General features: G+C 44.0%; 1 protein-coding gene across 2 annotated transcripts in view; it reads left to right on the forward strand.

The window, feature by feature from the left end:
- The window catches only part of TP73 (tumor protein p73), a 240,611-nt gene that overhangs the window by 184,031 nt on the left and 33,636 nt on the right, over positions 1-22,944 (forward strand). The window contains exons 5-7 of one of the 2 annotated variants that reach the window (XM_030185833.1): positions 10,900-11,086; positions 14,753-14,883; positions 22,130-22,239. In XM_030185833.1, the coding sequence (XP_030041693.1) occupies positions 10,900-11,086; positions 14,753-14,883; positions 22,130-22,239 (428 nt within the window). The remainder of the gene's footprint in view (positions 1-10,899; positions 11,087-14,752; positions 14,884-22,129; positions 22,240-22,944) is intronic. The other variant, XM_030185834.1, reaches the window with a different exon arrangement.

A 22,944-nucleotide genomic window follows, 5' to 3' on the forward strand; every position in this document is an offset into this window, starting at 1 on the left:
GTTGGGGACCCCCGCCAGCAAAGGTACCCGACGGTGGCAGCGGGAAGAGGGGGTCGAAAGGGTTGCCGCCGGGTGGGGGTCAAAGGTGGTGGTGGCCGCGGGGGGGGGGTGTCAAAAATGGCGGCAAGGGGGGGGTTGGCGGCGCCGAGAGGGGGCTAAAATGTGCCCCCTCACCTCGGACTCTGGACCCCCCTCCCGCCGAAGTCTGGCTACGCCCCTGCTTTCAAGTCACTAGAAACTATTTCCACTAAGCCATGACCCATTCTTTCCCAAGGAGCTGAAAGCCCTGCCCCCTCTATCTTTCTGATTATAACTTGTCTCAAGCTCATGTTTGAAAATTCAGAAGATCAGAAATCTGAGAAAATAGTCTACTTTAACTTCCCCAGTATGCATTACGTGCTGCTGCAAGTAAGGATCCTATGAAGTCATCATGTTGAGCTGGTACATAAAGCAAAAATGTGAAATAAAGTGTCTTACGGTAACATGGATGACTCCACTGCCGTATGGCTAGAGTGCAGAAAGTGAAACCTGGAGAGACCCAGGTTCTAATTCCACCTTTATTGCTAATTAGGTGTTGTTAAACAGTGGGCTTCATCACTGTATAGGGCAAACTTAACTGGTGAACTGGTTGGGACTGGAATGTGGTAGTCATGTGATTTTATATTGCAGTGAAATAACTGGTGGACATCATGTATTGAAGACGTTTTTGATGGTAATATAAAACTTTAATGCGCTTCCTCTGTGGGCAGTAAGCACCTTGGCCTACAAGCATTTGTTACTCATCTGTGGGGCAGAAGGGATAAGAACATGTGAACCTCCCAAGAGCTGTTATTGTTCCTTGATCTTTGAAGCAGATCTTGGAGCTGTTAAGACTTGATAAGGTTATCAGTAGAGACTTGTCTGCATGGAGCTGCAGATTTTCTCCCCCTCTGGGCAATCCTCTTGCTGTTTGGTAGAGATTTATCCATGTCATAACATGGCATAATGAGAGAATTTGTTACCTAAGAACTTACTTTAATACCACTTCACTCTTCCAGAAATTTTCACTTCCCGGGCATGTTCAGGACTGCCCAGGAATGTCTACATGAAAGGGTCCCTTTGACAGAGACTGTCAGAATGTTAACACCTGGTCTGGAAAAAAATATCCCCCAAAATAACCCCCCAATTTGCTAATCCTCCCAATATCAGTACATGGTTTACTATTTTTTTTTTTATTTAATTTTTATTTATTTATGACATTTATATCCCACAGTGGTTAAAGCTAAATTATTGTACCCATAGTGGAGGAGTGGCCTAGTGATTAGGGTGGTGGACTTTGGTCCTGAGGAACTGAGTTCGATTCCCACTTCAGGCACAGGCAGCTCCTTGTAACTCTGGGCAAGTCACTTAACCCTCCATTGCCCCATGTAAGCCGCATTGAGCCTGCCATGAGTGGGAAAGCGCAGGGTACAAATGTAACAAAAATAAAATAGATACTATTGGAGATTCTACATGGAATGTTGCTACTATTGGAGATTCTACATGGAATGTTGCTATTCCACTAGCAGCATTCCATTTAGAAGGCTGCGCAGGTTTCTGTTTCTGGACGTCAGACTCACAGAACCAGAAGCCTACGCGGCCACATTGGTGATCTGCAAGGGCCGACTTCTACATGGAATGTTACTAGTGGAATAGCAACATTCCATGTAGAATCTCAAATAGTAGCAACAGTGGAGGAGTGGCCTAGTGGTTAGGGTGGTGGACTTTGGTCCTAGGGAACTGAGGAACTGAGTTTGATTCCCACTTCAGGCACAGGCAGCTCCTTGTGACTCTGGGCAAGTCACTTAATCCTCCATTGCCCCATGTAAGCCGCATTGAGCCTGCCATGAGTGGGAAAGCGCGGGGTACAAATGTAACAAAAAAAAAAAAAAAGGAAGTTAGACAGTGTCCACCTGGGAATAGAACCTGTGGTGAATTTCTTCCCAGCTGTGTTTAGCTGTCGGTGATCATGGATAGCATCCTATCAGTAAAAGTGAAATTAATTAAGAAACTCTTTTACGTTTAAGTAGATGTACGTCACAGCAACTTTTCAGCAGAGCAAAAATTTGTTGGAATTAAAATAACTGTCCTGTTGACTGAATAATCTTTTCTCTGCTGAAGATGGACTCATTTATAAGAAGGCTGCTCTTGCTGTTCTATCCACTACAGTTTTGAGATATGGTTTATGCTTTATTCAAACTTGCTGTACTGCTCCGCCTGTCACAGCAGAGCAAAGCGATGTACAGGCTAATAAAACAGAAAACAAGAAAGGAACATCATTTATTGATTCTTGCAGGGAAAAAAGGAAGGAAAGCAAAGAAAGAGAGGCAAGGGAAAACAACTAGGAGAAAGGAAAAATTTAGGGAGCCTCCAGTTGGTGGGTTCCGCTTAATCAGACCCTTCGAAAGCCTGCCTAAATAGTCGGGGTTTTAGATTGGCTTTGAAATTCTTAAGGAAAGAGTCTGTGCAGAGGGGACAGGGAAAATTGTTCCAAATGTGTGGGCATAGGAAGGAAAAAAGTGCAACACTTAGTTCGTTCATAATGGGCGAATTTAGGGCCAGGGAGAACAAGACGATGATCTTCGAGGGAACGGAGCGCCCGTGCGGGAGAGTAGGGAACTGTGAAACGAGCGAAATAGTCTGGGAGGTCCACCCCAAGGGCCTTGAAAGTTAAGAGGGCTATTTCGTAAGTTGGATAACAGTTAAAATGTGGAACTATACCCAGGGTGGTAGAGAACCAGTCAGGAAGAATTGCAGCTGGGCAGACTGAATGGCCTAAATGAAATGTATCTGCCATCATTTACTGTGTTACCGGCACGTGTTTGAAGAGCAGGCCTTGGATTAACCATTAAGCAAAATAAGCATAGTGCTGGGCAGACTTATACGGTCTGTGCCAGAGCCGGTGGTGGGAGGCGGGGATAGTGCTGGGCAGACTTATACGGTCTGTGCCAGAGCCGGTGGTGGGAGGCGGGGCTGGTGGTTGGGAGGCTGGGATAGTGCTGGGCAGACTTATACGGTCTGTGCCAGAGCCGGTGGTGGGAGGCGGGGCAGGTGGTTGGGAGGCGGGGATAGTGCTGGGCAGACTTATACGGTCTGTGCCCTGAAAAAGACAGGTACAAATCAAGGTAAGATATACACAAAAAGTAGCACATATGAGTTTATCTTGTTGGGCAGACTGGATGGACCGTGCAGGTCTTTTTCTGCCGTCATCTACTATGTTACTATGTAAGCATGTGCTTAGGGCACCAAGGGAAGAGGGGGGACACCACAGAGTTTTTTCCCCCCTAGTTATCATGCCCTTAACTCTTTCACTGCCATTCTTCCACACGCATTGTCCAACATGAATTTCAGTGTTTACTATTACTAATCATAACACATCTCTAATGACATGCATCCCTGCCTACTGCCACTGACAAAGACATGCAACCCATAATATACTGTGTGTGCATGCAACAATAATCATGATTCGCCCTGGTGAGTTCTTAAAAATGGTATGAGAAGAAATCGCATACAGCTGAAACAAGTCCAATTTTAAAAAAATGCTATGCGACTACTATATTGACTTCACATGCCAACAATAAGGAAAAAAAACCTTTAGACTGGTGAGGTGCAACAAAAATACCTGTGTTACAAAGGATAATTAATAATGTACTTTCCATAAGCAATTATTTCATTCTGTTGCTGCAGGCTCTACTATCTGCTTAAGTCAAAATGAAACAATCATTGGGTGGATTTAGATTTTGCAGAAAGTATTTGGGGTTTGATGTCTTTTTTTTTTTTTTTTTTGCTTTACATTCCACCATGCTTCATCCCATTTTGCAATGTATATTGCAACAAGGAGATCTTTGTAGTGCCAGACTGCTTTCAGACTTTTCCTCGGTAATAAGCAATGCTGTAGGTCGGTGACTGCATCGAGTAGACATATGAAGTAAGTGTGTTGAAATAGTCAGAAAGACTATGACTAACTGAAGTGACACTCCTTGGAACCAGGAAAATCCCTAGGGCAGTGACTCCCAAATTTGTCCTGGGGGGTCCTCCACCCAGTATCCACAAGGAGTATGCGTGAGATAGACTTTTGCATGCACTGCTTCCATTGTAAGTAGACTGTGGGTATTCTGATAATCTTACTGGCTGAGGTCCTTCTCACTGCCCTAGGGAGCTGTTTAGAAGGAATGGATCCGCGGAGATTAGGTGGCGACACTAGTAATTGGGAAGCATAACCGGTGCTGGGCGGACTTCTATGGTCTACGTCCTGATCATGACTGAATAGATATGGATGGGCTGGAGTGTAAATTTTAAGGGGTTTCGACGTTAGCTTAAGAACTTAGTACAAGAAGAGTGCTGGGCAGACTTCTATGGTCTGTGCCCTGAGAATGGCAAGGTCAAATCAAACTCAGGTATAAAGTGTCACAATCCATGTAAAATGAGTTTATCTTGTTGGGCAGACAGGATGGACCGTACAGGTCTTTATCTGCCATCATTTACTATGTTACTATGTTAGCTCTTAAAATCTATTTTTTTATACAATTATATGGGCTTACTGCATGATTTCGGTTGTCACTTGACAGCCCCCTTGATGTGGGACCTATCGGTTGGGACACTTGGCCTATTGGCCATTAAATGTGAAAGTTCCCTGTATTTTTCTCTCCTATCTTTGGGGTCCTTTTACAAAGGCGTGCTGAAAAATGGCTTGCAGTAGTGTAGGTGCATGTTTTGGGTGTGCGCCGATCTGTTACACGCGCCCGAAAATAAAAAAATATTTTTCAGATGTGCGTATCAGACGCACGCCAAAAATGAAATTACCACAAGAGCCACGCGGTAGTCGGGCGGTAACTCCATTTTGGCACGCGTTGGGCACATGTAGATGCTTACGTGGCTTAGTAAAAGGACCCCTCTGTTAGTTATATTCCCCCCAATATTCAAAAGTATTTAGTTGACTAAGATCGGCACCTGGCCGGTTAAGTGCCTCATAATCAGCTATCCAGTGATATTCAGCAGGGGATAGCTGGCTATCTCCTGCTGAATATCGCCGGTTGGCAGCTAGTGGCTAGCCGGTTATATCAGCCGATACAACCGGCTGTTCTCCGATTTTCAGCCCCACTTTAGCGACTATATTTGGGGATATCTTTGGCCAGTTTGAACATAACCAGCTGTCTGAATATCGACTTAGCCAGTTATGTTCAAACGGTCCAAAAATAAAACAGATATTCAATGTCAGTCACCGAAAACGGCCTGGCATTGAATATTTGGGATAAGTGCTGACCGCGGGAGTTGGGGTCTGAATAACAGCCCCCATTATGTTTTCTCTCTTTCCTTTACATGCACTGTAGTTCAGCTCTCATTGTAACCTCTCCTATTAAATTGTATTATTGTAAACCACCATGATGGCTTGTACCCCTAGACGGTATATCAAGAAATAAAGAAACTAAAAACTACATTTATTCAGTGCTGCTGAATGTATATATATATATATATGAATTTATTTTCAATGTTTTTATTAATGACAGCATAAAAAAAATACACATGTGCACTACAAATGTGTGAACAATCAAATAGCGTCAACTACTTTCAATAAACATTCCGATACATTCAGTCATCATTCTTTTATCTTTATCTCCCCCCCCCCCCCACCTCATTATAGTCTTCCTTCAACGTTATTTATTGGTGATGTATCACTTTGAATAGTATCAATAACATCAAACATTTGGTTAATATTCTATATGTCATTTGTATCTATATGTATCTATATGTTATCTACCATCATCAGCATTAACATCAGTTTCATCCTTATTCTCCCCCCCCCCCCCTTATTAATCTGTTAAGAACTTCGAGTTTAACCTATACAAATGCAAACCTACAACCAAATAATATAACTAATACAGCCAACATCTATCAGTCTTCATCCATCTTCATCTGATTCCCCCTTCTCTTTTAGTCCCCTTTTGCTCCCTCCCCCCTCCCCCTCCCTCTCCCCCCTTCTCTTTCAATCCAATCTCGTTATAGTAACATCCAGGCTATAATATCTCATGTGTCATCACATCAGTAATTATCTCAAATCTATACATGTGTACTATTTATCACTAAACTTCGAATTCGATAATTAAGGGTTTGAATATAAGGTTCCCATATTGCCCAAAACTCCTTGGTCCGTCGTAGCGAACCTCTACTATCTTTCGCTTCCCATAGGACCAACATATGTAGACTATTTCGCCATTGCCAATAGGATGGATGCCAGCAGTTGCCATACTGGCTCAATATCAGGCCTTGTTTTTTCCACACAGACTCAACATTTCCTCCTCTCATCGACAAAGTTTCTTTCCTACAACTATTAGTGCTAACTAGTAATAATAAATAATAATTATTATTATTCAGACCACCCAAAATACAGCAGCCAGATTGACATTCAGCAAAACATGATTCAAAAGTGCCAAACCCCTTCGAGAAAAGCTGCATTGGCTCCCAATCAATGAACGGATCATCTTCAAAATCTGCACTCTAGTCCACAAAATTATATACAGCATAGTCCCAGCATACGTGATATAGATCTACCAGTAAGAAACAGAGTCGGATTGTCAAGATCATACCTAAACCTTCACTACCCAAATTGCAAAGGACTGAAATACAAAATAACTCACGCATCCAGCTTCTCCTACATAAACGCACAACTATGGAATGGCCTCCCAAAAGCGGTGAAAACAATCCCATGATCACCTGAACTTCAGGAAATCACTAAAAACCAACCTCTTCAAAAAGGCCTACCCCAACAACCCAACATAAACCTCTTCACCCAGGAACATAACATTAGTAATGATCGTACTGGACATCATGCAATCTTCACCCCTTCCGATCCTCCATATCTACCTCATTTGATCACTATACAACCTTGTATTTGTTATCAACCAACTGGGCAAACGCCTTTGACGGTACTATGTAAGCCACATTGAGCCTGCAAATAGATGGGAAAATGTGGGGTACAAATGCAACAAATAAATATATAAATTAATACAAGACCCAGTGCTGTACAGTGGAAGCCAATGGACTTTTCCTTCAGGAACTTGTCCAAACCTTTTTTTAAACCCAATTATGCTAACAGCTGTTACCACATCCTCCAGCAATGAATTCCAGAGCTTAACTATACATTAATTGAAAAAATATTTTCTTCTATTCATACCTCCTTTGTGCACCACTAAGAGTCATTGTATGAGCCTATGTTGTCTTTATAAAATAGATATAAAATTAGCCCCCATGAAGACAGAGATTTAAATATATTGGGGCCTGTTGAATGCTGAGGAATTTATAGGGTCATAACAACACCTTAAGTCAAACAATTTTTCTTTCTGTTCCTAATAACTCTACTTTACTAGAACCTCTTTTGTCTGTGTGTCTTCATTAGACCAGTGATTCTCAACCAATTCTTTAGGACACACCTAGCCAGTCAGATTTTCAGGATACCCACAATGAATATGCATAAGATAGATTTGCATACAGTAGAGGTAGTGCATGCAAATTTATCTCATGCATATTCATTGTGGACATCCTGAGAACCTGACTGGTTAGGTGTGTCCCGAGAACCTCTGAATTAGACTAGAAGCTCCTCAAAGTAGGGATTGTCAAGTCTTTGTATTTGTACAGTGCTGTGTACGTACATCTTGTGGTGCCACATAAATGATAGGAGCCATCAGTAGGAGCCATGTCTCTTGGTGGAATCTAAGTTAGCAAGTCAGTAAGAAGAAAAGAATAGAAAAGAAACTTGTAGTGAATTTCCTTTTATGGTTGGCATTGTTCATCGGAACACTACAGACCTAGAAGGGGCTTTTCATATTTTCATTGTCAGCCACAGTCCAATCTAACTTGACTTGTTGAAACACATCCATGTCAAGAGCTTACTGGTGTGTGTTCACTTATGTAACTCCAGGTGAATTTTTGGGATCCTTTAAGAGTCAGAATTCCTGTCCCAGCATGTTGGTGGATACTGTCCAATAATCTCACCGCCCCCCTCTTCTCTACCCTTCTCCTCTCCTGAAAATACAGTGAACACAATTCTGAGGATGACATTACTACATTGTTTACCTCAAATTATTCTGGATGAGAGGTGAGGAAAGAACTCACTCTCTTAAAAATCTAATGACTGGAAGTCAAGTTGAGGTAAGGTTGAAGTATGTGCATTAGCATTCAAAACAGGGACACAACATTAGAACTGCTCAGTGTCTGTGATTATTTGACACATAATCACACTTTTAAAGGCATTTTGTTCAGTAACCTATTTTAGGTGATCGTGTTTCCCTCTTCGATTAATGATTAGAAATGGCAATATTCTGCATCATGCAGGCTTGAAAAGCAACAGTGGCTGGAATATTTTAGGGTGCATTAAACAGAGTCTCTACAGCATTCCGTGTGGATATCTCTGACATCTGAAAGGTTTCTGAGAGTAATATTGAACTTCACTTATGCGGTCAGAGGTAGTGCTGACCATGTAGGTGCTTTTGAAAAAAGTTTTTGAAGAAAATCCAAGCCAGATGTATGTATTTGGGGTTAACTTTGGCTGTTTTAATTGCAAATAACCAAAGCTGTATGTGTAAAAAGAGGTGTGGTTTGGGGGTGGCACAATGGCAGGCAAAAAGTTAAATATTTGGAGGATAATTTCATTTTATAAAGTATTTTCAAGCCTAAATAGGCTCTTAGAAAACGCTAGCCAACGCAAATGCAACTGCCATGATGGCGTGCTCTTTGCTGGTAGGCATCCACAAGGGCAGAGTTGGGGTGAAGCATGGATGACGTTCTCAAGTATATGCAGAGGTTATAAAATGCATTAATCTGTGCTTGTACTTACACAGTCCAGGCATGAACATTTACGTCTACTGATTTTGTGTCACTTACACTAGTATTTTATAAAAAAACACGTGGAGGGGCATAATTGAAAGGGACACCCAAGTTTTCCTGGGGACGTCCTTGCAGAACGGCTCCAGCAAGGGGTAGGGAAACCCATATTATCGAAACAAGATGGGCGGCCGTCTTTCATTTCGATAATACGGTTGGGGACGCCCAAATCAGCAAATTTAGGTCGACCTTAGAGATGGTTGTCCCCAGCAGAGATGGTTGTCCCCAGGACTTGGTCGTTTCTGATTTTCAGCGATAATGGAAAGTGAGGACACCCATCTCAGAAATGACCAAATCTAAGTCATTTGGTCATGGGAGGAGCCAGCATTCGTAGTGTACTGGTCCACCTGACATGCCAGGACACCAAGCGGGCACCCTAAAGGGCATTGCAGTGGACTTCAGAAATTGCTCCCAGGTACATAGCTCCCTTACCTTCAGCCAGATGCACTAACTGAACAGAAAAAGCCCTTCCCTTACTGATCCCTTAGTGATTCGGAAAGGAACGGGCATGCATGAAGGAAATCGCATGCAAATGACCTGCTCGCTGTTAGCTCATTTGCACACGATTTCCTTCCTTTGGAGGGGAAGCCAGTGCAGAGCAGCCAAGCTGCATGCATAATAGCTGTCTACAACCTTAAATAAATTGCCATCTACAACCTTAGAAAGATACAAGTCCAGGTGAAAACGTCCAAGTGCTCATCAGGGACGTCTTTTTTTTTTTTTTTTAGAGTATGGATGAAGGACGTCCTTCGCTAATCCTCCGTCCCTGTAACGGCAGTTGAGGACATCCAAAATGTGCATGTTTCTGTGAGAAGGATGTCCATGCCTGCTATGTCTTCAACACCCCTTTTACTTATTTGGATTTTGGATCACAAGTAGCAGTAGTGGGATTTGAATTGGCCACCTCAGGAATGCAAGACTAGTGCTCTAACCACTAGGCCACTCCTCCATTCCAGTGGCATAGCCAACGGTGGGCTTGGGTGGACCCAGGCCCACCCAGTAGCAGCATACCTATGATGTGGCTGGCAGGGATCCCCAAGCCCCACCAGTCGAAAACTCCCAACAAGTGTCCCTCCTGCATACCTTGTAAGTAGCAGATCTTCGCCTGCAGTGAGCAGTGACAAACATACTGCTCGCACCAGCCCCACAGCCTTCCCTCTGATGTATGTCTGCCTAGGTGGAAACAGGAAGTTGCGTCAGACGGAAGGATGTGGGGCCAACATGAGCAGTGTGTATTAGTTGCTGCTCGCTGCTGGTGAAAATATGCTATTTAAAAGGTATACGGGAGAGGGGGGATGTTTGAGAGACCATATGGCATGCAGGCAAGAGAAGGAGAGACCAAATCACCTGTGGGATGGGGCGAGGTTCTGCCCACCCATATTGGGCCCAGGCCCACCCAAAATTGGGTGTCTGGCTACACCCCTGCTCCATTCCACTCCATTCCACTCCACTCCCTTGAAATTTGGCCGTCCCTGTGGGGGGGGGGGGCAGTTGAGGACATCCAAAATGTTTGAAAGAAGGACGTCCACACCTTTCTTATGCCTCCGCTGACACACACACACCTCCCCCCCCCCCAGGGACCTGCATACTGCCCCCCCCCCCCCCACAGGGACAGCCAAATTTCAAGGAAGTGGACCTGAGTGGAGGAGTGGCAGTTGGAGGACTCCTGCTCAGCTTAGAGGGAGCAGTGCACTTAATGCAGTTAAGTAAAAGGGCGCCTAAGGTATTTGTAAAGATTGTTTATGCTTTTTATGTTTTAATTATTGCTTATTTAAAAATTGATTATTGTGTTATGGGTTATTGAACTAATTTATCTACCATTTACGTTTATCTTTAGTGTTTTATGGATGGTTTTACTTCTGTACTCTGAAATCCATATCCGGACAGATGAATGTAACTCAGACATGGGTCTGGCTTCTATTATTATTTAATCCACTATAAATACGAAGTAGTCAGTACTGAGCGGGTCAGTGGTCACAACTCAGATTGTCTGTTCTTGTTTAGTATTCACCATTGCTGAAGAAGCTGTACTGTCAGATCGCAAAGACTTGCCCCATTCAGATTAAGGTGTCCACACCACCTCCTCCGGGCACTGGGATACGGGCTATGCCTGTCTACAAGAAGGCAGAACATGTGACGGAAGTGGTGAAACGCTGCCCAAACCACGAACTGGGACGGGACTTCAACGATGGTAAGAGCTGGCATTCTGCCTCAACGCATGGCATGTATCTACTACATAAGTGGACAATAGTAAGAGGATCGCCATAAAGGACTCCAAAGCATAAGGTCACCAAACAAATGAGGAGGAATCCAGTTAAACTAATTATTTTATTTTATTTTATTTTATTGCATTTGTATCCCACATTTTCCCACCTATTTGCGGAAGGAAAAGACCTCAAAACGCCCAACCGCTTACTTTCAATTTTCAGCGGCTTTAACTGGGGGCGGGGTGTTCATCACTGGTCGTAAAAACCTTGCTTGAAACAATTACTACGATTACTCTGTGTTTGAAAATAGGCGCTTCATAGCATTTCATAAGAATCAGTAAAGGTTTTTGTGAACCAAATAAGATTTGAAGTCAGCATTGAGATTGGAGAATAAAAAAAGAATAAATTTGTAAAAAAAAAAAAATTGGGGGGAGGGAAATAAATTAAAAAATTGTAGTAATTGTTTCAAGCAAGGTTTCTTTTCAACCAGCGATGAACACCGCGCCCCCAGTTAAAGCCGCTGAAAATTGAAAGTAAGCGGTTGGGCGTTTTGAGGTCTTTTCCTTGCTTTTTAGAAATATTTTTTTTTAAATTAAATATTATATTTCCATATTAGTTTAACTGGATTCCTCCTCATTTGCTTGATGTATCTGCTACAGACAGGATGATGAGCTGGGTCTGCTCTCGCAGGATGGGCACATCCAGTCCTGGCTTTACCCAGCCACAAGCACAGACTTACAGCTCTGCTTTTATTTAAGGACATGAGAAGTGCAGGTGATAGGTCCATGGATGTGGTGGAGTAAAATCATGTTTTTGCTGAAGAAAAGTCTAAAACAGAAAGCCACACAGAGTGTGGAGCAGTGGCGTAGCCAAGAGTGGGCTTGGGTGGGCCCAGGCCCACCCACTTTCAGCTCAGGCCCACCAGTAGCTGAAAACTCCCAACAACTGTCCCTCCTGCATACCTTATAAATAGCAGATCTTTGCCTGCAGGAAGCAGCGACTGATACATACTGCTTACACTGGCCCCACAGCCTTCCGTCTGACTTATTCCCGCCTATGCGGAAACAGGAAGCTGCATCAGTGGAAAGGATGTGGGGCCTACATGAGTAGTGTGTATTAGTTGCTCCTCACTGCCGGTGAAAACCTGAAATTTAAAAGGTGTGCAGGAGAGGGGGGATATTTGAGAGACCATATGGCATGCAGGCGAGAGGAGAGACCAAATCACCTATGGGATGGGATGGGGTGGGGTTCTTCTGCCCACCCATCTTGGGCCCAGGCCCACCCAAAATTGGGTGTCTGGCTACGCCCCTGGGTGGAGGTGCACTTAATCCCCACGAGAAAAATAAGGAAAAAAGGGTAAGAGTGGGGTAAGATAGGCTCTTTCCAATCAATAGGGGAGACGTATATTGGAATAAAATGTAATATTTATTATAACAGGTTGACTCAACTCAGCCGTGTTTCGGCGCCGTAGCGCCTTCTTCAGGAGTCTTCCAACAGTATATCAAGTACTTGAATGGTTTATACGCCAAGAAATAAACAAATCACAAAGGGCATGCAGTTCCTTCTGCTCAGAAGTCAAGGTGTGGGCAAAGTGAAGATTTTCACATTCGGGGCAGTGGCAAAAATGCGTACAACAAGCGTGGCCATAGTAACACGTCCAAACCAACATGGCTGTGTTGAGTCAACCTGTTATAATAAATATTACATTTTATTCCAATATACGTCTCCCCTATTGATTGGAAAGAGCCTATCTTCCCCCATTCTCCCCCTTTTTGGCTGAAGAAAAGCCCAGCCAGGTGGTTGGTCTGCAGGCAACTTTCCAACAGTGTATGTATTGTTAAAGTCTGTGGATATTTTTTAATCTCAGATTTTACAACAGTTGAAAATTTAGGGGGGAAGTTATCAGTGTGGGCTGTTGTTAAGACAGGTTATTTTACCACAAATTAGGTCAGCGGTTCCCAAACTGTGCGCTGCGGCACCCTGGTGCATTGCAGCGAACTCTCAGGGGTGCTGCGGTGCATCGCTCTTTACTTTCCCCTTCCACAGGTCCGGCTTCTGCCGCTTCCTGCTTCTTCCCCCTCTGCCGCTTACATTTTCGGGCCATTCGCCATTCACTTCCCTCTGCCACATCCGGCCCTCACAACAGGAAGTTGCATCAGAGAGGGCCGGACGTGGCAGACTGGGAAGGTCCCAGAGTGCCTGTGTGAATCGCAGATGGCCCAAAAATGTAAGCTGCAAGCAGTGGTGGGGGAAAAAGAAGGAAGCGGCAACGATCCTGGACCTGCAGGAAAGAAGGTAGCGAGCTATGCTGGATTTGAAGAAGGCAGAGAGCTGCAGGGAAAGGAAGACCTATGTGGCAGGGGTGTGGGGAGACCCATGTGGCCGGGGGGGGGGGGGGGGCCGGGACCCATGTGGCTGGGGGGGGGGGGGGGATGCGGAGACCCATTTGGCCAGGGGGGTGCGGAGACCCATGTGGCCGGGGTAGGGGGTGCCACGAAGCGAAAAAGTTTGGAAACCCCTGGATTAGGTTATTTTAGTACAGAGCCCCATTTTATGGAGTGAGATCATGTGCTAAAATAACTTGACTGGTAGCCCACATTGATAACTTCCCCCCTTATTCTGGAAAAATATGTGCACCAGTCTATACCTACTACTTGTGTGGCTTTTTTTTCTGTGAAATTTACTGATGTATACTTTTAGAAGTCCTGAAATATATGTGCACGCCCATTTTAACGTACATAACTCGTAGCACCATATATAGAATTTGGCCCTAAAGTCATAAATTAGGATCATAAATCTAGGCAAATGAATGGCAGGCCTAACTTTATAAGCATAACTTTTAAACTCCTAGATTAAGATGAATTTTCAGCTGAAAATTTAGGGGTATGTTTACGACAGGGGCGTAGCCAGACCTTGGTGGGGGGGGGGGGCTAAAATGTGCCCCCTCACCTCGGGCTCTGGAACCCCCTCCCGCTGAAGTCTGGCTACGCCCCTGCCTGCTGTACTTGTTAACAAATCAACCCTGCTAAAGCTCTTGTTGAGGGGTTGGAGCAGTGGCGTAGCCAAGGGTGGGCCTGGGTGGGCCCATGCCTACCCACTTTGGGCTCAGGCCCACCCAATAGCAGCACACCTATGATTTGGCTGGCAGGGATCCCTAAGCCTCATCAGCCAAAAACTCCCATCAACTGTCCCTACTGCATACCTTGTAAATAGCAGATCTTCGCCTGCCTTGAGCAGCGACTGATACATACTGCTCTCACCCGCCCCACAGCCTTCCCTCTGATGTAGTCCCGCCTATGCAGAAACAGGAAGATGCATCAGAGGGAAGGCTGTGGGGTCAACATAAGCAGTGTGTATTACTTGCTGCTTGCTGCCAGTGAAAATCTGGTACTTAAAAGGTATGTGTGGGGAGATGGGATGTTTGAGAGACCATATAGCATGCAGGTGAGAGAGGAGAGACCAAATCACTTGTGGGACAAGGCAGAGTTCTTCTTTCCACCCATTTTGGGCCCAGGCCCACCCAAACTTGGGTGTCTGGCTACGCCCCTGGGTTGGAGCTGTGTTGTATTTAGTGTCTGTGTTGTCTTTACTTTCAAACTGTTGACCAAAGTCTCATACACATGTAAAAGGACCCGTTCTTTGAAATGTAGATTGTGTCTCCTCAGGCCAGGCAGCCCCAGCAAGCCACCTGATCCGTGTGGAGGGCAATAATCTCTCCCAGTATGTGGATGACCCTGTTACCGGGAGGCAAAGTGTGATGGTGCCGTACGAGCCACCGCAGGTATGGGCCTAGGGTCTCTGTATTCTGGTGTGTGTGGCTGCAGGAAAGGAAGTTACTCCGTATTATGTCTGAACATGAACATTTCCATTATTTTGGTTTATGGTATTATCAACTGCTTAGGACCTTCTGGGCATGCTGGAAATGTACCAGTTTTCTCTTAATGTATTTAATTACGAAACTTATACTCTGCCTTTCCTAGAGAGATCCAAGCCAGCACACTAAACAGATAACATATCATTACCACAGAATAGAAAAAAAATGAATGACATATCAGTATGTTTATAGAAAAATACAGAATATGTATTTTGAATTAAATAAAATGTAACCACGTTCTAAACGCTAACCTTACAGGAAAACAAATGTCAACTGGTCAATATTTAGCCTGCAATGGTCAGCCTTTTTTTAAATGCTGGCCACCGTGGGGTGATTTAGAACTGGATAAGCAGTAAAAACTACGCTCGACCACCTAAATTTCCGGAAAGCACTAAAGACAGAACTGTTCAGAAGAAGCATACCCCACTGACCCAACATAAGATACATGGACACTTGCGACACAATGTAACCAAAGACCGTAATGGACATTACCTGACTCTTCCTCCCCTCTCTCTATCTAATTCCCCCCATCTGTACCTATCATACATGTACCTCACTCTACCACAATATCGCTTTGAATCAATCCAAACCATGTATTTGTTCAGACCGGAATTGGCTGCAAAGAGGTGGGGAAATGTGGGATACAAATGCAACAAACAAACAAATAAATAAATACATATTTTATTTGTTTATTTATTTGTTGCATTTGTATCCCACATTTCCCCACCTATTTGTAGGCTCAATGTGGCTTACAATTTCCATCATGACATATGCCATTTCAGAGTACAGATACAATTGGTAATATATATAGAAACATATGCTCTACCCACAGACCTGAAATCAATTGTCGAAACAAATAACTTTCGCAAATCTCTGAAGACATACTTCTTCAACAAGGCCTACAACGAGAACCAATAGCTTTACTGATCCACTTTCCAAACCCAACCAGCTATGAAAATCCACTTCTACAATCACCGCCCAATCACTTCCTCTTTCTTCCCTACTTGATCTCTGTACACTACTAACTGTATCTGATATTCTGGAATGACAATGTCATAACAAAACTATGTAAGCCACATTGAGCCTGCAAATAGGTGGGATAATGTGGGATACAAATGCAATAAATAAATAAACATGGATGATATGATGAACAATTAGGTACAAAAGAGGAGAACAGGCAACTGGTATTACATATTGAACATGGAATACATAATAAATTAGGCAATACCTATATAGGGAGAAAATAATCTAATTGTTGAGTATATGGTGGAGAATTATAGTCAAATTATGAATCACTATGTATGGTATGTCATGTTAAAGAGATGTGTCTTCAGTGCTTTACGGAAGTTAATTAGGTTTTGAATAATTTTCAGGTCAAGGGGTAAAGCATTCCACATTTGCGAACTCAAGTATGAAAAGCTGGATGCAGTGTCAGGCCATATCATAGCAGATGATGATAACAGATAAAGACCTGTATGGTCCATCCAGTCTGCCTAATTATCTTAACTCATAGTATAAGGTATGATGTCATCAGGGGTGTGCTGGTAAATTTTTAACAACAGGCTCTTTCTCCGGACGTAGCCAGCTCTGCAGTTGGAAGGGCCAGGGGTGGCCGGGTGGAGGGGGGGAGCAACACTTGCCTCTCTCTCTACTCCCTCCCTCCGTGTGGGCACGCTAGGCATACCTTTGCTGGCAACCAATAAATGGACTGCCACCACTCCCAACGTCTTGCTCTGAGCAGCATGCGGAAACTTCTCACACATGCTGGAGAAGTCTCAGCCTGCTGCTCAGAGCTGGAAACAAGGAGCTGGGAGCAGCAGCAGTCTATTTACTTGGCTGGCAGGGCTCAGCATCCCCACCAGCAAAGTAAAAGAGAATTCAGCAGGGGGCCTAAGCCCACATTTTGGGAGCCAGTTGTTAAAGTAGCCATGGAGGGCCCTATTTTAACAACCGGCTCCCAAAATTCTTAAAAACTTAACAACCGGCTCTTGCGAGCCTGTGAGAGCCTGCTCCAGCACACCACTGGATGTCATACTACATAAGTGCATAAGTATTGCCATACTGGGAAAGACCAAAGGTCCATCAAGCCTAACATCCTGTTTCCAACAGTGGCCAATCCAGGTCACAAATACCTGGCAAGATCCAGATACTGGGGCTGAATATCCGATTCATTGGCGGCTGCTGGAAGTTATAAGTACATAAGTAATGCCACACTGGGAAAAGACCAAGGGTCCATTGAGCCCAGCATCCTGTCCACGACAGCGGCCAATCCAGGCCAAGGGCACCTGGCAAGCTTCCCAAACGTACAAACATTCCACACATGTTATTCCTGGAATCTTGGATCTTTCCAAGTCCGTTTAGTAGCGGTTTATGGACTTGTCCTTTAGGAAACCGTCCAACCCCTTTTTAAACTCTGCTAAGCTAACCGCCTTCACCACTTTCTCCGGCAACGAATTCCAGAGTTTAATTACACGTTGGGTGAAGAAAAATTTTCTCCGATTTGTTTTAAATTTACTACACTGTAGTTTCATCGCATGCCCCCTAGTCCTAGTATTTTTGGAAAGCGTGAACAGAAGCTCCACATCCACCTGTTCCACTCCACTCATTATTTTATATACCTCTATCATGTCTCCCCTCAGCCGCCTCTTCTCCAAGCTGTATAGCCCTAGCCTCCTTAGTCTTTCTTCATAGGGAAGTCGTCCCATCCCCGCTATCTGGGTACCACCAATATTCAGAGCCTAGGCAAATTAGGACAGCCTTTCATCCAGCCCAGTTTGCCCAGATAGTTAACTGAATACTAGTGCTGTTATCACAGTGCCCAGAAAACCTCCGGCTCTGTTTTAGCTCTACCCACGGTCTGCCTCGGTACTACCCGGATAGTAGCATTCTCTGGAATCACTGAATATTTATTTATTTATTGGCATTTCTATCCCACATTATCCCAAGATGTGATCGGGTTCAATATGGCCTTATATACCAATTGAACATTAGGTATTATCAGCCCAGGCCAGTGTAAGTTAACCAAGTAGATGTCGCTTCTGGTCAGTTAACTCAAGCTGAATATCAATCCCTAAACACATAAATGGTCTAACTCTTTCATGTTAAATAAACCAATTTTTTTTTTTTTAAACCAAGAAAGCAAAACAAAAAATCTGTCCATAGAGATAAACCAATAAGAACCAATATGAATAATAATAAATACAATGAAACCCCCTCCGTATAGAAAACCCAGTAAGAATCAGTCAAAGCCAATAAAATAAAAACGATCATGCAATGAACATAGTCAGGTATTCCTGGTTAAAAAATATTCTACTTGCAGTCAAGTACAAGTTGAAATCTACAGAACATGCAAACAAGATTATTATTATCAGGGCTTTTTTTGAGGGGGTACTTGGGGGTACTGAGTACTGGCACCTTTTCCATTGTGTGCTGAAATTGGCCTATGGTTCTCAAGTTTTAATGAAAGAGCTCAGGCTCTACACACCAATTCTGCCTTGTCATAGATTCTGTGACTGGTTGCAGGGGTCCTGGCTATTGTGGGGTGAGTCCCTCAGTGATCACCTCATCCCTGAAGGGTGGCCTTAGCATTTGAGTACCGGCCCCTTTTTTGCTAGAAGAAACACACTGATTATTATTATTACATTTGTACCCCGCGCTTTCCCACATAATGCAGGCACAATGCGGCTTACATAGTAATTTGAAATACAAAGTTAATAGAATTTTAATAAAACAGTAGAAAACAATAGATATATTGAGAATCGTGGGAACAAATAAGGCGGTCAGACGGTTTGCCTGGGATGATCTGAGAGAGTGACTTGGTTTGTAAGGGATTAACTTAGAATGTAACTCACTAGGTATTCCAGTACAAAAAAAACACAACATGCAAAGATGAGAATTTTAATCTCAGTGCTTGCTGATATCAGTGGCGTACCTAGGGTATTTGACACCCGGGGCCGGTCATTTTTTAACATCCCCCTCCAAAATCCTGTACTAGGCATAACCGAGAATACAAAACACTCGGGACCTGATATTGGGACCCAGTGCTGTATGTTTCATTGACTACGGCAAGCCTTTTGACTGCATAATCTTGAAAATCTCTGGGTCACATTAAGAAGCCTGGATTTACCAGAACACCTGATAGTTCTCATACATACCCTTTACCTTGACCAAGAAGCAGCAGCTCAGATGGAACAAGGAGAAACAGAATAGTTTAGAATGGCAAAGATGTATGACAAGGTTGCATACTTTCCCCAGACCTGTTCAGTTTTATATGCAGATCAAATCATCGGAGAAGCAGGACTGTGTGAAGAAACCTGAGGTGTGAAAACAAGTGGAAGACTCATCAACAACTTTCTGTATGCTGATAATAACATGTTATTGCCTGAAAGTGACAACAATCTGAAACATCTCAAAACGTGAAGAAGACAAAGATTCTGACAACTGGTAACATCAACAAATTCTTGCTTGATGGAAACTGTAGACCACTTCATCCTGCTCGGATCAATAATCAATAATGAAACAACAAGTAGTTAGGACATCCAGCAATGTGTCACTCTTTCTTGGCAGAACGGCTATTGAGGACCTAGTAAAGATCATCAAGTGGAGAGATGCATCTCTGCATACACAGATTGGGCTTGTCTGCGCCAATAATATTTTGTGAATGTGAAAGCTAGATAATGAAGCAGCAAGACAGGAAGAAAATCGATGTCTTTGAATTATGGTGCTGATGAAGGATACTGCATACCCTGTCGCCTACCCAAAGAACAAACTGGTCGGTATTGGAGATCAGACCTAAGCTTTCTTTAGAAGCTCAATTGACAAGACTTTGACTTTCATACTTCAGACGAATCATATGAGGAGAAAGCGCATTATTTTATTTATTTATTTTTAATTACACTTGTACCCCGCACTTTCCCACTCATGGCAGGCTCAATGCGGCTTACATGGGGCAATGGAGGGTTAAGTGACTTGCCCAGAGTCACAAGGAGCTGCCTGTGCCTGAAGTGGGAATCAAACTCAGTTCCTCAGTTCCCCAGGAGCAAAGTCCACCACCCTAACCACTAGGCCACTCCTCCACTGTTGCTACTATTTGAGATTCTACATGGAATGTTGCTATTCCACTAGCAACATTCCATGTAGAAGTCGGCCCTTACAGATCACCAATGTGGCCGCACAGGCTTCTGCTTCTGTGCAGGACGTCAGACTCACAGAAACAGAAACCTGCGCAGCCTTCTACATGGAATGTTGCTAGTGGAATAGCAACATTCCATGTAGAATCTCCAGTAGTAGCAACATTCCATGTAGAATCTCCAATAGTATCTATTTTATTTTTGTTACATTTGTACCCCGCGCTTTCCCACTCATGGCAGGCTCAATGCGGCTTACATGGGGCAATGGAGGGTTAAGTGACTTGCCCAGAGTCACAAGGAGCTGCCTGTGCCTGAAGTGGGAATCGAACTCAGTTCCTCAGGACCAAAGTCCACCACCCTAACCACTAGGCCACTCCTCCACTGTTGCTACAATTTGAGATTCTACATGGAATGTTGCTATTCCACTAGCAACATTCCATGTAGAAGTCGGCCCTTGCAGATCACCAATGTGGCCGCGCAGGCTTCTGCGAGTCTGACGTCCTGCACGTACGTGCAGGACGTCAGACTCACAGAAACAGAAACCTGCGCAGCCTTCTACATGGAATATTGCTAGTGGAATAGCAACATTCCATGTAGAATCTCCAGTAGTATCTATTTTATTTTTGTTACATTTGTACCCCGCGCTTTCCCACTCATGGCAGGCTCAATGCGGCTTACATGGGGCAATGGAGGGTTAAGTGACTTGCCCAGAGTCACAAGGAGCTGCCTGTGCCTGAAGTGGGAATCGAACTCAGTTCCTCAGGACCAAAGTCCACCACCCTAACCACTAGGCCACTCCTCCACTGTTGCTACAATTTGAGATTCTACATGGAATGTTGCTATTCCACTAGCAACATTCCATGTAGAAGTCGGCCCTTGCAGATCACCAATGTGGCCGCGCAGGCTTCTACATGGAATGTTGCTAGTGGAATAGCAACATTCCATGTAGAATCTCCAGTAGTAGCAACATTCCATGTAGAAGTTGGCCCTTGCAGATCACCAATGTGGCCGCGCAGGCTTCTACATGGAATGTTGCTAGTGGAATAGCAACATTCCATGTAGAATCTCCAGTAGTAGCAACATTCCATGTAGAATCTCCAATAGTATCTATTTTATTGTTGTTACATTTGTACCCTGCGCTTTCCCACTCATGGCAGGCTCAATGCGGCTTACATGGGGCAATGGAGGGTTAAGTGACTTGCCCAGAGTCACAAGGAGCTGCCTGTGCCTGAAGTGGGAATCGAACTCAGTTCCTCAGGACCAGAGTCCACCACCCTAACCACTAGGCCACTCCTCCACTCATTAGAGAAAGGCATCATGTTTGGCAAGGTTGAATGTCAGTGCAAAAGAGGAAGACTGGTAATACGATGGGTCAAATTAACAGCAACTATGAGTGCCTCTCTATAACAACAGCTATGGGGTCGCTGTGAGTTGTCATTTGACATAACAACAACAACAACTTGCAGTCAAGTCCCAAACACTCCAGAATCCTTTTTCAGGTTCATGTTTGTATCGGTGAAGTTATAGTGCCCCCTAGTGTACTAGGGAAATATTACATTTTCGGTACTAATTGCTGAGTCCGAATTGTGGAACATGTTATACAGGTCAAGCCACATTTAAGAAAATCTTAAGTGCCACAAATATACATTGACTGCCTCCAGTAAGCTTGCCCATTACTACACAGAGTCGGATACAGTACTTTAAAGAATTGAGAAAATTATTTACCTGATTAGCTGATAAGGAGATGTGTAACTATCAGAGTAGCTCTGCACAGATCGAGAATTCTTAGGACTTTATGATAGGGTAATGAGTGTGAAAAATAATTGTATAAGTATGTTAATGTTCATCAGCGGGATTATATATCCATGCTGAGGCAAACATATAGTCTGTAGTCTGCATGACTGTTACAGCATAATGCATAGTGTCATCTGCTGTTACCTATTAAATGTAAGAGAAAAGGTGACATGTTGTTTTGGAGCTTCTCTGAAAACTTTCCTTTTGTGTAACTCTTCCCTTTGGGCCAGGTTGGAACAGAGTTCACCACCATCCTGTACAACTTTATGTGTAACAGCAGCTGCGTGGGCGGGATGAACCGACGACCGATTCTCATAATCATCACGCTGGAGACTAGAGAGTAAGTTCCTATCTGCTGCCAGTCTGTAAAGACCTCCCTAGTACCTTCTTTTACTTCTTTGTCCCAAGAGGGAGAAGATTTTGGGCCTCTGGTAGGGATGGAGGGTAGAGGGTGACTGAAACCATTTTTCTTGATTTCAGCTGAATTAAATCTGTGAGTTTGCAGCTCAGTTTTGGTGGAAACTGAAGCTGAAACTAGCTCTTCTCCCAAACCATAGCAGCAGTGGCATACCAAGGGTGGGGCGGTGGGGGCGGTCTACCCAGGGTATACGCTGTAAGGGGGTGCAGGGAGCAGCCCACGTCTGTCACCTCTGCCGGTACCCTGCTCCCTCTGACGTTACTTCCTGTTTCGAGGCAGGGAACCTGTGGAGCTGACAGCTGCATGACTGCTCCCTGCACCCCCAGAAAGTAAGATGCGCTTGGGGGTTACTACTACTACTTGACATTTCTAAAGCGCTACTAGGGTTACGCAGCGCTGTACAATTTAACATAGAAGGACAGTCCCTGCTCAAAGGAGCTTACAATCTAAAGAACAAATGTACAGTCAGTCAAATAGGGGCAGTCTAGATTTCCTGAAAGGTATAAAGGTTAGGTGCCGAAAGCAACATTGAAGAGGTGGGCTTTGAGCAAGGATTTGAAGATGGGTAGGGAGGGGGCTTGGCGTAAGGGCTCAGGAAGTTGATTCCAAGCATAGGGTGAGGCGAGG

The sequence above is a fragment of the Microcaecilia unicolor genome, chromosome 13 (assembly GCF_901765095.1).
Source record: "Microcaecilia unicolor chromosome 13, aMicUni1.1, whole genome shotgun sequence".
In the NCBI taxonomy this organism is placed as follows: Eukaryota; Metazoa; Chordata; class Amphibia; order Gymnophiona; family Siphonopidae; genus Microcaecilia; species Microcaecilia unicolor.